This window comes from Palaemon carinicauda, chromosome 10 (assembly GCF_036898095.1).
Source record: "Palaemon carinicauda isolate YSFRI2023 chromosome 10, ASM3689809v2, whole genome shotgun sequence".
Lineage (NCBI taxonomy): Eukaryota > Metazoa > Arthropoda > Malacostraca > Decapoda > Palaemonidae > Palaemon > Palaemon carinicauda.
In genome coordinates this window covers 126,976,061-126,989,597 of record NC_090734.1, presented here as the reverse complement: position 1 = coordinate 126,989,597, position 13,537 = coordinate 126,976,061, and the positions used below count along the sequence as shown (strand labels likewise).

Sequence of the window (13,537 nt, the reverse complement as noted above, 5' to 3'; positions counted from 1 at the left end):
GAGTTCATGCCTCTGCCCAGATAGACTTCTCAATTCTGGTAGACTCTCCCTGGCGCCTAGCCAGGAGACGCTCCAAGTTGTTTACAGGTCAACTTCTCAGCTGTTGTCGAGCCTTTGAAGTTTTGCTGTACTATTAGGTCACGCATAACAAGGCTTTCAGGGATGGTAAACGGTTCCGCCTCAGTCGCTAACCCCGTCTGTTGCCACACCTGCTCCCGTAGACCCTAAATGGGCTTTGCTGCAAGACATGCAGTCCAAGCTTGCGTCCTTGATAGAGGACTTAAATGCGGAGAAGAACCTTCTGGCCAACAACCTTCCAACCGGTCGGTTGTGCGCCCTGTTGACGCTGAGGTAACCTACTCGCGTCTGCCAGTTGAGGTGGTTCCTCCACCGATGCGACCCAGTGTGGGTTGCCAGCCGCACGGTGACGTTAAGCGACGCTCGGAGGTGGTTGTTGACGTTCAGGACGTTCAACAACCAGCAGAGGTGACTTGTTGTGACGCAGTGCGTCAACCTCAGCAACTCGGTAGGGTGTTGACTGCACAACCCAGACGTTCTAGACAGTTTCGGGTTGACGCTGTGCTTCCTCGTGCACCCATGGTTGTTGACAGTTCACAGACTGTGCAGCAGTTCCATGATATTGCGTCCGGCTCCGTCACGCATCCACCAGTGCGACCGGATTCAGCGAGTCAGACGTTGCCCACTCCGTTGCCGTTTCCTCATCAGTTTCGGATGAGGAACCCTCTGATGAGGACGTTGATGAACAAGACGATCAGCCCCCAGCCCTGCTATCCATCCAGAAGATGCTGAAGAAGGAACGCTGCTCAGTCAGGCTGTGGATGAGTCTGGTAGGGACGCTGTCATCCGTGTATCAATTTGTGTCACTAGGAAGACTACACCTCCGTCCTCTTCTATACCATCTAGCTTTTCACTGGAAAAAGGACAAGACGCTAGAAGCGGTCTCGATCCCGGTTTCCGAAAAGATAAAGTCTTGTCTGACTTGGTGAAAGGACTATATCAACCTAAGAGAGGGTCTTCCCCTGACTGTTCAGACTCCCAACCACGTTCTCTTCTCGGACGCATCGGACGTAGGCTGGGGTGCGACATTAGACGGTCGGGAATGCTCGGGAATATGGTACTCGAGTCAAAGGACAATGCATTTCAACTGCAAGGAGCTACTGGCAGTACGTCTGGCCTGGAAAAGCTTCAGGTCTCTCCTTCAAGGCAAAGTGGTGGAGGTGAACTCGGACAACACCACGGCTTTGGCGTACATCTCCAAGCAAGGAGGGACCTACTCTCTGACGTTGTACGACATCGCAAGGGACCTCCTCACCTGGTCAAAAGGTCTAGACATATCACTAGTAACGAGGTTCATCCAAGGCAACTTGAATGTCATGGCAGATTGTCTCAGTCGGAAGGGACAAATAATTCCAACAGAATGGACCCTCCACAAGGATGTATGCAAGAGACTTTGGGCCACCTGGGGCCAGCCAACCATAGATCTCTTCGCAACCTCGATGACCAAGAGGCTCCCAATATTTTGCTCACCAATCCCGGACCCAGCAGCAGTTCATATAGATGCCTTTCTCCTAGATTGGTCACATCTAGATCTATATGCATTCCCTCCGTTCAAGATTGTCAACAAGGTACTGCAGATGTTCGCCTCTCACGAAGGGACAAGGTTGACGCTAGTTGCTTCCCTCTGGCCCGCGAGAGAATGGTTCACCGAGGTACTTCGATGGCTAGTAGACGTTCCCAGAACACTTCCCCTAAGGGTGGACCTTCTACGTCAGCCACACGTAAAGAAGGTACACCAAGGCCTCCACGCTCTTCGTCTGACTGCCTTCAGACTATCGAAAGACTCTCGAGAGCTAGAAGCTTTTCGAAGGAGGCAGCCAGAGCGATTGCTAGAGCAGGGAGAACATCCACCCTTAGAGTCTACCAATCGAAGTGGGAAATCTTCCGAAACTGGTGCAAGTCAGTATCCGTATCCTCGACCAGTACCTCTGTAACTCAAATAGCTGACTTCCTCTTATATCTGAGGAAAGAACGATCTCTTTCAGCTCCCACTATCAAGGGTTACAGAAGCATGTTGACATCAGTCTTCCGTCACAGAGGCTTAGATCTTTCCAACAATAAAGATCTACAGGACCTCCTTAAGTCTTTTGAGACCACGAAGGAGCGTCGTTTGGTTACACCTGGTTGGAATTTAGACGTGGTACTAAGATTCCTTATGTCAGACAGGTTCGAACCGCTACAATCAGCCTCCCTGAAAGATCTCACCTTAAAGACTCTTTTTCTGGTATGCTTAGCCACAGCTAAAAGAGTCAGTGAGATTCATGCCTTCAGCAAGAATATCGGATTCTCATCCGAAACGGCTACATGTTCTACAACTTGGTTTTCTAGCCAAAAACGAGCTGCCTTCTCGGCCTTGGCCAATATCGTTCGATATTCCAAACTTATCGTATGGTTGGAAATGAACTAGAAAGAGTCTTATGCCCTGTAAGAGCTCTTAAGTTCTATTTAAAACGAACTAAACCTTTACGAGGCCCGTCTGAAGCTTTATGGTGTTCAGTTAAGAAACCATCTTTGCCTATGTCAAAGAATGCTTTATCCTATTTTATCAGACTGTTAATACGAGAAGCTCATTCCCATCTGAATGAGGAAGACCAAGCTTTGCTGAAGGTAAGGACACACGAAGTTAGAGCTGTCGCAACTTCCGTGGCCTTTAAACAAAATAGATCTCTGCAAAGTATAATCGACGCAACCTATTGGAAAAGCAAGTCAGTGTTCGCGTCTTTTTATCTTAAGAATGTCCAGTCTCTTTACGAGAACTGCTACACTCTGGGACCATTCGTAGCAACGAGTGCAGTAGTGGGTGAGGGCTCAACCACTACAATTCCCTAATTCCATAACCTTTTTAATCTTTCTCTTGAAATGTTTTATTATTGTTTTTGGGTTGTCCGGAAGGCTAAGAAGCCTTTCGCATCCTACTTGATTTGGCGGGTGGTCAAAGTCATTTCTTGAGAAGCGCCTAGATTAGAGGTTTTGATGAGGTCCTGTTGTATGGGTTGCAACCCTTGATACTTCAGCTCCTAGGGGTCGCTCAGCATCCTAAGAGGATCGCGAGGCTCCGTAAGGAAGACGTACTTAAAAAGGCAGAGTAATTGTTCAAGTCGACTTCCTTACCAGGTACTTATTTATTTTATGTTTGTTATTTTGAATAACTGCTAAAATGAAATAAAAAATCCTTAGCTCATAATAATGTAAACAATTATTGCTGGTCTCTACCCACCCCCCTGGGTGTGATTCAGCTTATATAATCACCGGCTAAGTTTAATATTGAAAAATGTTATTTTTATAATAAAATAAATTTTTGAATATACTTACCCGGTGATTATATATTAAAGGACCCTCCCTTCCTCCCCAATAGAGACCCAGTGGACCGAGGAGAAAATTGAGTTCTTTGTTTACATTGAGTACTGAGTACCTGCACGACAGATGGCGCTGTTGAAGTACACCCCCTACCTGCATAGCGATCGCTGGCGGATTTTTAACGTAGAGTTTTCTGTCGAGCAACAGAGTTGCAGCTTATATAATCACCGGCTAAGTATATTCAAAAATTTATTTTATCATAAAAATAAAATTTTTAGCATAAATTTAAAGACAAATGGTACTTCTATGGTCTTTTCTTGCCAAGATCTGAGGGAAAGAAGAAAATGTAAGGAACCTGGAGCTTTATCTGAGAAAAAGTAGGATCTTCCTAATGAGCTAGTTGAATCGGTGCAACTTCAGAAGTTCAAACTTACAGCGAATGTTTTTATGTTAAACAGGCTGGCATGAGTCTCTCTTCATAGTTTTTATATGGCATCTATTTTAACGTTACTGATCCAAGATATTTTATATTCGATATTCAGTACTTTTCATATAGGGTAGTTTATTTTCTTATTTCCTTTCCTTGCTGGACTATTTTTCACTGTGGGAGCCCTTAGACTTAGTGTCCTATTTTTCCAACTTAGGTTGAAGCTAAGTCAGTAATAATAATAATTATTATAATAATAGTAATAGTAATGAGACTTGCAAAGGAGGAAAGGTTATGAGTTAAAAAAAATATTTCAAGTAAGAAAGTTCTAAAGTTTTAACATGAAAGAACGAAACCATCAGTGATTGAACCCAAGCCAAGCATGAATGATGGATACTTAAGTTCAAACCTTGCAAACTTTCCTCATTGTTTTCTTATCCATCATTAGTCAAGTGACCAAAGGAAAAGCAACGTAATATTTGATGTATGTCAAGTTAATTTCTTGTTTCTCAAATTCTGTCCTTTGTTAAGGACAAAACATATATTCTGTGGGCTTGAGAAATATTGATATGAACAAAGAAAAAGGATTTAGGGCAATGAATTAATTCTGCATGTGTTCGAAGTAGCCCAAAGTTTTTCACAGATTTGTGTTATGATAGTCTATTTTCCATGTTTAGATCAAGGTATTTTATATTATCTTACTGGTGACAGGACGTGATACTGTCAAAATATACTGTATGTAATATTCTGTAGATGTACACTTCATCAATATACTTTTTTTACTGTAAAATTTAGTTTGTGTGTGGAAAGATTGTTTATAAACATAACCAAGATAAAATGTGCCTTTGGAAAATTTCCTCCATCAAATTATAAATGTTAAATTGTGTTTTAGGCATTATGGATGAGGTAGTACCAGTAACACCTGAAGAGGAAGCCCTTTACAAAGACATTGATTTTGATGTAGAAGATTACAGGAAAGATCTTGGTCATGAAAGACTCGTCCACCACCAAGACAAGGTAATTAGAAATATTTGACCTTTTAACATTCTGTAACTATAAGCCTAAGGTATAACATACTTTAAAACAGTTTATTAAAGCTTCTTTATAATATATGTTTATGCCCTTTAAATTTGTTAATTTTCTGAATAGATCTTGTCATAATGTTTGTACTTAAACTTTAATCCCTCTCATTTATTTTATAGACAAAGACTTTAATGGCAAGATGGAGAAATCCATCCCTCTCATTACATGGGATTGAGGGAGCTTTCAGTGAACCAGGAGCCAAGACTGTCATTCCACGTAAGGTCATTGGCAAATTCTCCATTAGGATTGTCCCTAACCAAACTCCAGAGACTGTTAGCAAAAAGGTTATTGATTATTTGAACAAGCAGTGGGAGAAGAGAGACAGTCCAAACAAAATGAAGGTAAGATATATTTTGGCTTTTGAAAATGTTCTTTATTTGAAATGCAATGCTTTTATAAGAGTTTCTAATGGTAAGAATGGCTCTATATTTTTTGTGCATTTTTATTACAATACGTATTTCTATGGACCTCCCCTGATGTACATATTTCTTTCGTCTCTAGAAACTTGGAAGTCGACGTTACTCCTTAACTTAAGAAATTCCCTGTTTTATTTCCTTCCAATGTAATACTACATCTATTAGTGTAATGAATTACCAGTATCTAATAACAATAACATGCTGAGCATGTTGTATCACTATTCAGTCTAAAAATCGACTTCAGCAGCTCCAAATGTCAGGATTTTTTTTTTGTTTTTTTCACTCGTTTTAATTGTTTAAAGATATCTTCTCCAGATTTTTTAGCAATTGCTACATTGTTGTCCATAGGAATTGTTTTGCAAAATCATAATCTGCATTTTCTGTGTATCATGCTGAGGACAATATTTAATTTTAAAATCTTTTAAAGAGTGTGTAGGCCCCATTGTTCATTTTTGAAAAGTTTTTTGCATATTTGATAGTCAGATTAAAGTCCAAAGCATAAACGAAGCATCATTTGCATAAGCAATGAGCTTGTTTACTAGGCCAAACCATATATTGCCTATACTGTTTATAGTATGAAAAATAATGGGACAAGAATACTACCCTGAGGAACACCAGATATCATATTTCTATACTCACTGAGGTGCCCATCAACAACTCTACAATCTATTACTTTAAAATTTAATAATAAGGCTAAAGATAGACCTACATACTCCCAACTGTTTGAGTTTAAAAACAATGGCCTCATGTTTAACATGAACAAAGGCATGACTAAAATCAAGGCAAATCACATGAACTTCCTTACCACAATCAAGGGATTTCTGTACAGCATTGGAAATTGTAAGATGGGGATCACGTATTCCAACTACAGTACTTGGACCAGGGAACAGATGATTACCTTCAGCATACGTATTAAGACGTTTCACCAAAAGACGTTCAAAAACTTTTGATATGGGAGTTTTGGAAATTGAGTAGTAATCAGCAGAGCTAGAGCTACCAAAAACACATTTACCCAATGGAGTAACATTACGAATTCTCTAGCAAGCGAAAAAAGAACTTCTTGTTAGCTTATAGGAAATAAGCAAACAACCTGGAGATGTCTGATGACAACCGACATGACTGAGAAACTGAAGAGAAAAAGACAGTGGTGTTTCAGTTACCACCTACCACTAGAGTGTTCCTTTTACTAAGGGCATGTATTAATTAAAGGGAAAGAAAGTGGGAAAATTAAAAAGTATATACAGGAAAATGTCGATTAAACCAAGCTTCTGGAGAAGAAGTAATATGACCATCAGGGGAGGTTCATTGAAATATTTTAAAGTTTACTCAAGCAAAGTGAAAAGATAAAATTCATACCTCAACTGAAACATTTTATTTATATTGATACATGAGAGAAGCTATTTGGTCCTCTTGATTGATTGATTTTTAAATTCTAATTACAGTACATTCATATTGGTAATGAAGGCAGTATTTGTAATTAATTGAATAAAGTGTTCTTTATAGGCTTGAGAACTGTATAGGGAATCAAAAATTTATTATTAGAACTCTTATACTAGATTTATATGTAAAACAAATCATTTCCATGATCAATCCCTTGGTTGTATTAATGAAATGTTGACGAGTTATTTTACTTTTACAGTACTCTTATCAAATTTTTTTTCTTTTTTTTTTCTTGCTTTTTATAAAATATTGCTTACATGTTTTTTCTTATAAAGTATTTTACATGAAATTATAATTTTGTAGATGTGTCGTCCTATTGCTTTAGGTGGAAAGCTAAGTTTAGGTAAGATTTATATAGAATACTGTAATGGTATTGCTAGTTTCCTTTACAGCCAGAGGCTATGGAAGGTGTGGGGGTTTGTTTAATGAAGAGAATTTGTCAAAAGTTTTTGGTAGAATAAATGACAAAATTGAGAAAATTAATATTTGTGGTGAAATTTATGAGCCCCGCGTTCATTTTATTTGTCGCAGATAAGATTACCTGTAGGATTTGTTTTGAAGCATAGCTGTTAATCCACATTAACATTAAGCCTTTTTAAGGAGCGCGACTCGGCCCCATTAGAACAATGTTATTTTGTGGTTAATTCAAACTTAATATAATTTTTGGTTTCTCAGCCAATTTTTTTCTTTTAAAAGCCATTTGACATAGTTTTATGCCGAAAAAGTTGTTCACTGAAATTCTCTGAGGATTTCCATAATTTGTATGTATTATTTTGTCAATATAGATACACTATATTACTTTTATAGATCACTGTTTTTGATATGCTAAAAGTGAATGTACAAAATCTAGGGTATAAAATTACATATCTTCATGTTTGAATGACAAAAATTGTTCAAAAAAAAAAAAAAAAAAAAGATAATTCATTTTTCTGTGACAATTTCATATCTTCAGAAATTGGCCATCAAAATATTTTGTAGACACTGATTATTAGTGTGGTCTTTTAGGAGTTATTCCCTCAAATCCAGAAATATCACTCCACATCCACACATATTGAAATTGCAGATACTGTATCAAATGTGCCCACATGAGCAAGACTGGCTAACAATATATTCTTGACTGTCTATTTTTAGGCAAATTTTACACTTTTGGCCTACTGTATTTTATTGTCTCTTACACTTAATGCATCTTTAAGCATAATCATAGCATGCAAATTGTAAATATGCAGTATAAACAAGCAGACAAAGAAACACAAACGTAACTTAGAGAAAAATGCAGCAAATGTTTACTTAACGAATACTATGTAGCATACAAGGAAAATGGATAATCTATTCATAAAAAATAAGAGAAAATTGTGGAATTAAATGGAGTTCTAAGATGAGTTTTTTCTAAGAATTTTTAAAGACAAAGTAAATAAACAGTTACCCTCATTAGAAAAGGGTTGCCTACAGAACTGGACTCTCATGCATGAATATATAGAAATTATTCTTTAGCAATAAAAGAAAATGTTTTCATTTAAAAAATATTTGGAACATGGAATATATAAAATGTTTTCCATGCCACAAATACAATATGTAATCTGAATTTCTAAAGTCAAAGCCAGACATCGTCAGTCGTGCTCCTTAAAGCATAGTATAGTAGTGTTAATAACCTTGTTTAAAGAATAGTTTTTTCTTTAAGCCATTAGATCAAAGCAAGAATAGCTGAAAGCTATATGATTTCAGGCATCCTTACATCATAGTGGTATTCATTGGGTATCAGATCCCCATCATCCGCATATTGAGGCTGGGAAGAGAGCCGTACGCCATGCATATGGTATGGATCCAGATATGACTCGGGATGGCTGTTCTATTCCGATCACTCTTACAATGCAGGTGTGATGACAATGAAGAAATTTTACCCCTTTTTTTATTTATATAAGAAGGCATAAAAGTCTGGAGTTAGGAGGTACAAAGAGGTAAGTTAGGTGATGGTAATGGTAGTGGTATGTCAAAAGTAAGGAAGAAGATTTGGTTTGAGCAGTATAACTGGTGTCCCACTATGGTCCTCAGGCTTCCTTCTTCCATGGTGGGCGATGTTGGATGTCAGATACAGGTCATGCCAACTATGAAGCTGGGCGAAGGGCCACCAAACTAGTGTATGGTGTTGAGCCCGACATGACGCGTGAGGGGGGATCCATCCCAGTCACACTGGTATTGCAGGTAACTTGTTCATTTGTTTTGTCTATTATTGGGTTGTGTTGCAGGTGGTAGAAATGGAAGGCAGTGCTCCAGCTTGGCAAGCAGACCCCAACCATGGTAATTTCCGAGCCGGGAGACAGGCTTGTCAGATGGTGTATGGAATTGAGCCTGACCTTACTAGAGAAGGGGGCTCAATTCCTATTACCATTACATTCCAGGTAAGGAATCGTTGCATTCTATCCTGATGTTGATTGGAGATATTTCTTGTGTGTAGTCATCTGGTTTTATCATAGTTATCCTTTGAAGATTGGTGGAGTGTACACTAGTCCTCTTGTTTTATCTCATCATTTTTTACTATTAATCATTTTACCATATTCATTGTAGTTATACACATTTAATTGTATAGTGGATAATTATGTTTGGTTTGAACAGAATTTTCTCATATGCAACTAATGAGGTACATCTGAAAAAAAGGAAATAAGATGCAAATGTTGAGTGAATACATATATTATTTACAGTTTAGAATTTTTTTTTATTCTTTATACTTATGTAAATTATTACATTATTTGCCTCAGTGGCTAGTTTTCAATTATATATTTACTTTTAAAACTTTTCTGCTTAGCTTTTACTTCAGCCGCAATACATTATTTGCCTCAGTGGCTAGTTTTCAATGCTATATATACTTTTAAAACTTTTCTGCTTACCTTTTACTTCAGTAGCAACCATAATGGTTACTCGAGCAAAGTGCAGTATTGTTCCTGAATAGGCGTAATAAATTTAAGCCTACAGTCTTCAACTGTATATTCAAGTAAATAACTGTAAATTTCTTACAAATTCCCCTATGCAAAGTGCAATCTTTGTAGAGGGTGCATAGCATTCCATTAGACATGGTAGTAGTCTTTCAATTCTTGCTAAAACCACATTGCTACAAATGTTTTGCATACATAAAAATAATAATCTTTATCTGTGGTTGTGATGTCTTGATTGTTAGGTGTAATAGAAAATTACTTTATTTATTGGATGTTTTTTTCATGTTTATAATGAGATTTTGGGAACTTTCCGTTATCTGTTTTAAATTGGATTTTATTTAGTAATGATAAAGAAATTGGGTACATGTTATGCCAATATATATTTCTTGGGGGAGGGTTCCCTAAATTTCATGTGGTTAATATTCCCTCTTTAGTTTAATTAAAAGTTCATTCCTAGAATTGATGCTAGTATATTTAAAGAATTTTCCATTCATTATTTCCATTTTTTTTATTTCAACTGGTCCTTTTTATTTCCATATTTTTTTATTTCAACGGGTCCTTTTCCACATTTCCTTATATGTTACTTCTGAATAATTGCTCTTTATCCCCTCATCACATGCTCAAGTTATTGTTAATCTTTGAGATCTGTAAGCTATTTTTCAGCCTTAGGATACCAAGCCTTTTCCAGCTTTTTCATTTAGATTGCCTTCCCAACACACTAGTTTTGAATCTTGATAATCTGTTGTGAAATCTATTCAATATTTTGTTTATTATTTTTTGTTTGAAAGTGCCCATGCATCTGCTATGGGGAATTCTGTATTCCAATACAATTCCTATACAAACCTTATAATTTTTCACTTGTTCATCAATGAAATGCTCTTATTTTCTAGTACTGTTGTTTATCAATATTTTCTACATTTAATCCAGGCTCTTGTTACTCTCCCTTCCATTGCTTTTCCTATACCAGTTTTATATTAACAAATCAAGTAATCTTTTAATACAGTACTTTGTAAAAATTGGTCTTAATAGAGCCAGTCAAATGACTCAAATGGGAAGTTTTGTTCCATACAAAATTATGGTCTACATGATACGCTGCAGTATTCTTCAGTCATGAATGAGGAATGTGTGAAACTGCTTTTTTTCCCTTCTTGGCTTATTAGTTTTCCTACTGAAAGCTAATAAGTACTACATTTTTCTTCAAGTTCTAACGTTTCAGCAAAAGAGACTATGATTTTACTTATCTATTTATCAAAAGAGAGAACATTATTCATAACTGTGTTCAAGGGAAATTTTATTTGTTTCTTCCCCACATTACCTTGTCATGTCAATTCTCTATGCAATTGAAAGGATTTTATTCAAACTAGATTTAAAAGAACTGTAGTGACATCCCATTCAACTCTGCATTAGAATACGTTCAAAGCAAGGCAAGGTCCTGTAGGGAAAGCACTTATTTCTGAGTTCACTCAGAATGCTACTTAATAGAATGCTTCATAAAGTATCATTGATAGCCATTTTGTTCATATTGTACTTATGAATGAGGTATAATTGATATTGTAGGCTCTAGGAATTTGTATTTTTTGTAGGAAAGCACTAGCTTTAGTGAAAAATAAAACTCAGAGCAGACATTTCGTTAACCCCTGTGTAATTTCTTCATTTAATATTTTCCTACACTTCAAAACCCACTTCCATCCAATCACATTTTATATTCTTCCACATCTTATATTCTTGCCTAGCCTATCTCCCATAGAAGGGTAGAGACCCTGGTGCACTTTAGGCATTACTGGACGGTCTTTGCAATATCTTTCTGGCCAATGGCTACACCCAGTTTCTATCCTACTTGCCTCTGTTACTACTTCCTTATTGCCTTCCAACCTCTCAACTTTCACTTCTTAGTGGATCGGCAAAATTTCCCACAGTTGCATATTGCTGTGGAATAACCTCCACGTCCCCAATGCTGACCTATGGACCACATGCCAAAATTCTATACAGTAAATCCAAAGAGCCTCTTGTAACATAACCTTATTTATACAGGTTATGTAGAGGAAAGGTCCCCTTTTTTTCATTTGTTTGATGTCGGCTACCCCCTAAAATTGGGGGGAAGTGCCTTGATATATGTATGATGTACTGTATGTATTTCTAAAGATACCGTATTAATTTCTGCCAATCAGGGTCTGTAATACAGTAATTGCATGTTGCCAATCAAATTATAGTAGTCTTAATCCCATCTGAAGGTTTGATTGAGTTCTTGAAAAGTTAAGAATTTTTGAATAAACTTTGTTACATACTTGAAACTATTATTACCACTATAGCTCATCAAGCCAACCGCTCATGTTGTGAAGGTAATTTTTGTAGTTTGACACACCCCAATCATTTTACCCTTTTATCCCGAAGAGATGTCGGTCCTGGATCTAAAATTAAATTAAGGAGTAAGTTTTGATTGAGATTATCATATAAATTTTGGTTTTATTTGATAAATGTGATTAAAGAGGGGAATTGCAGACAAATTAAAATTCACATAATGTCCTTTGATAACATAAGTTAATTTAAGTAAATTGCAATTGAAAAATATATTGAATTTGCTTTTACAGTATTTGATTTTTGTATTTAAAGTGAAAGGAACTTAAAAAAGAACTTGTTTACATACTCTCCATATTCTTTAATGATAAATGTTAATTGAAGTTATCTCTCATTGAAAGAATATTGATTTTCTTTAATTTTAATTTAATAAGAGCATATTAATAAAAAGTTACTTTCATTCATCCTTAATTTTTGCTTATAGGAAGTAACCGGTAAAAATGTTATGTTACTGCCTATGGGAGCGTGCGATGATGGTGCACATTCCCAGAATGAGAAAATTGACATCCGTAATTACATCGAAGGGGTAAGTACAGTATATAGTTCTCATTGACCAATGATTATAAGATTTTATAGACTGACTATTCTCGAGTATAAACGTTTTCTTTATATTCAAAATCACTGGTGGAAGTACAGTATATGAATGATTCTTTGTGCCATTTTATATGTAGGTGGTGAAAGCCAAATTTTTGGAAGTCTCTCCTTTAGAATTTTCATGTGAATTATATTTTTAAGTAGAAAATTCATTATAAAAATTTGCTTGGGAAGCTAAGGAAGTCTTTGGCATAATTCTTGTCACACAAGAGAATCATTGGCATTTATAGTACAGTAAACTCAGTTACTGACAATTTCAAATTAAAATGCTGTTTATAAGCTCCTTTACTAGTATGCCACACTTGCACGTCTGTTATGGATTGTGTAATGTTCAGTATTTACTTGTTTATAATTTGGTAAGATAATGCCAATATGGTCTTTGTCTACCAAGCTCCTTCTGTCGATCAGAAGTATATAAGATATGCAAAGTAAGGAATAGAAAATTAAAATTGATTATGGTATGTAACTTAATTTTGTAAAATAGGTTTAATTATCACTTTAATGAATTATTTGAAATAGCTTATGATACACTTAGAAAAATTCTCTATGTACTATTGGCACAGTATTGAACTACACATTCTAGACAGTATTTATAAAGTAAGGACTTTTTTTTATATATATTTGATTGAATTTTATGTAAATACTTTTTTATTGTGTTGCAAATTTATAACTCTTGTTAGTATTAAGTAATTATGGGAATGATGGCTTCCATGGGTGTTATTTCATTCAACTCTCTTTTTCAAAGTAATCAACGTTTGCTGTTGATCATTTATCAGTTTTATTTGTATTACTGTGTTACAATTCTTTACTTCACATGTGACATTGATTCTTAAATTGTTCTAGATAGATTAACTAGTCTCTTTAACAAATTTATGCTTAAATATTTCGAACCCTATATAAGTTTACACCATTGGTCACAT

General features: G+C 36.2%; 1 protein-coding gene across 3 annotated transcripts in view; it reads left to right on the top strand.

Moving 5' to 3' along the window:
- Nucleotides 1-13,537, top strand: part of Cndp2 (Cytosolic non-specific dipeptidase 2) — a 36,739-nt gene that overhangs the window by 22,567 nt on the left and 635 nt on the right. The window contains exons 7-10 of one of the 3 annotated variants that reach the window (XM_068381792.1): nt 4,695-4,819; nt 5,005-5,226; nt 8,985-9,137; nt 12,448-12,549. In XM_068381792.1, the coding sequence (XP_068237893.1) occupies nt 4,695-4,819; nt 5,005-5,226; nt 8,985-9,137; nt 12,448-12,549 (602 nt within the window). Of the gene's footprint in view, nt 1-4,694; nt 4,820-5,004; nt 5,227-8,463; nt 8,614-8,790; nt 8,941-8,984; nt 9,138-12,447; nt 12,550-13,537 lie in introns of all 3 variants that reach the window. The other 2 variants (XM_068381794.1, XM_068381795.1) reach the window with 2 other exon arrangements.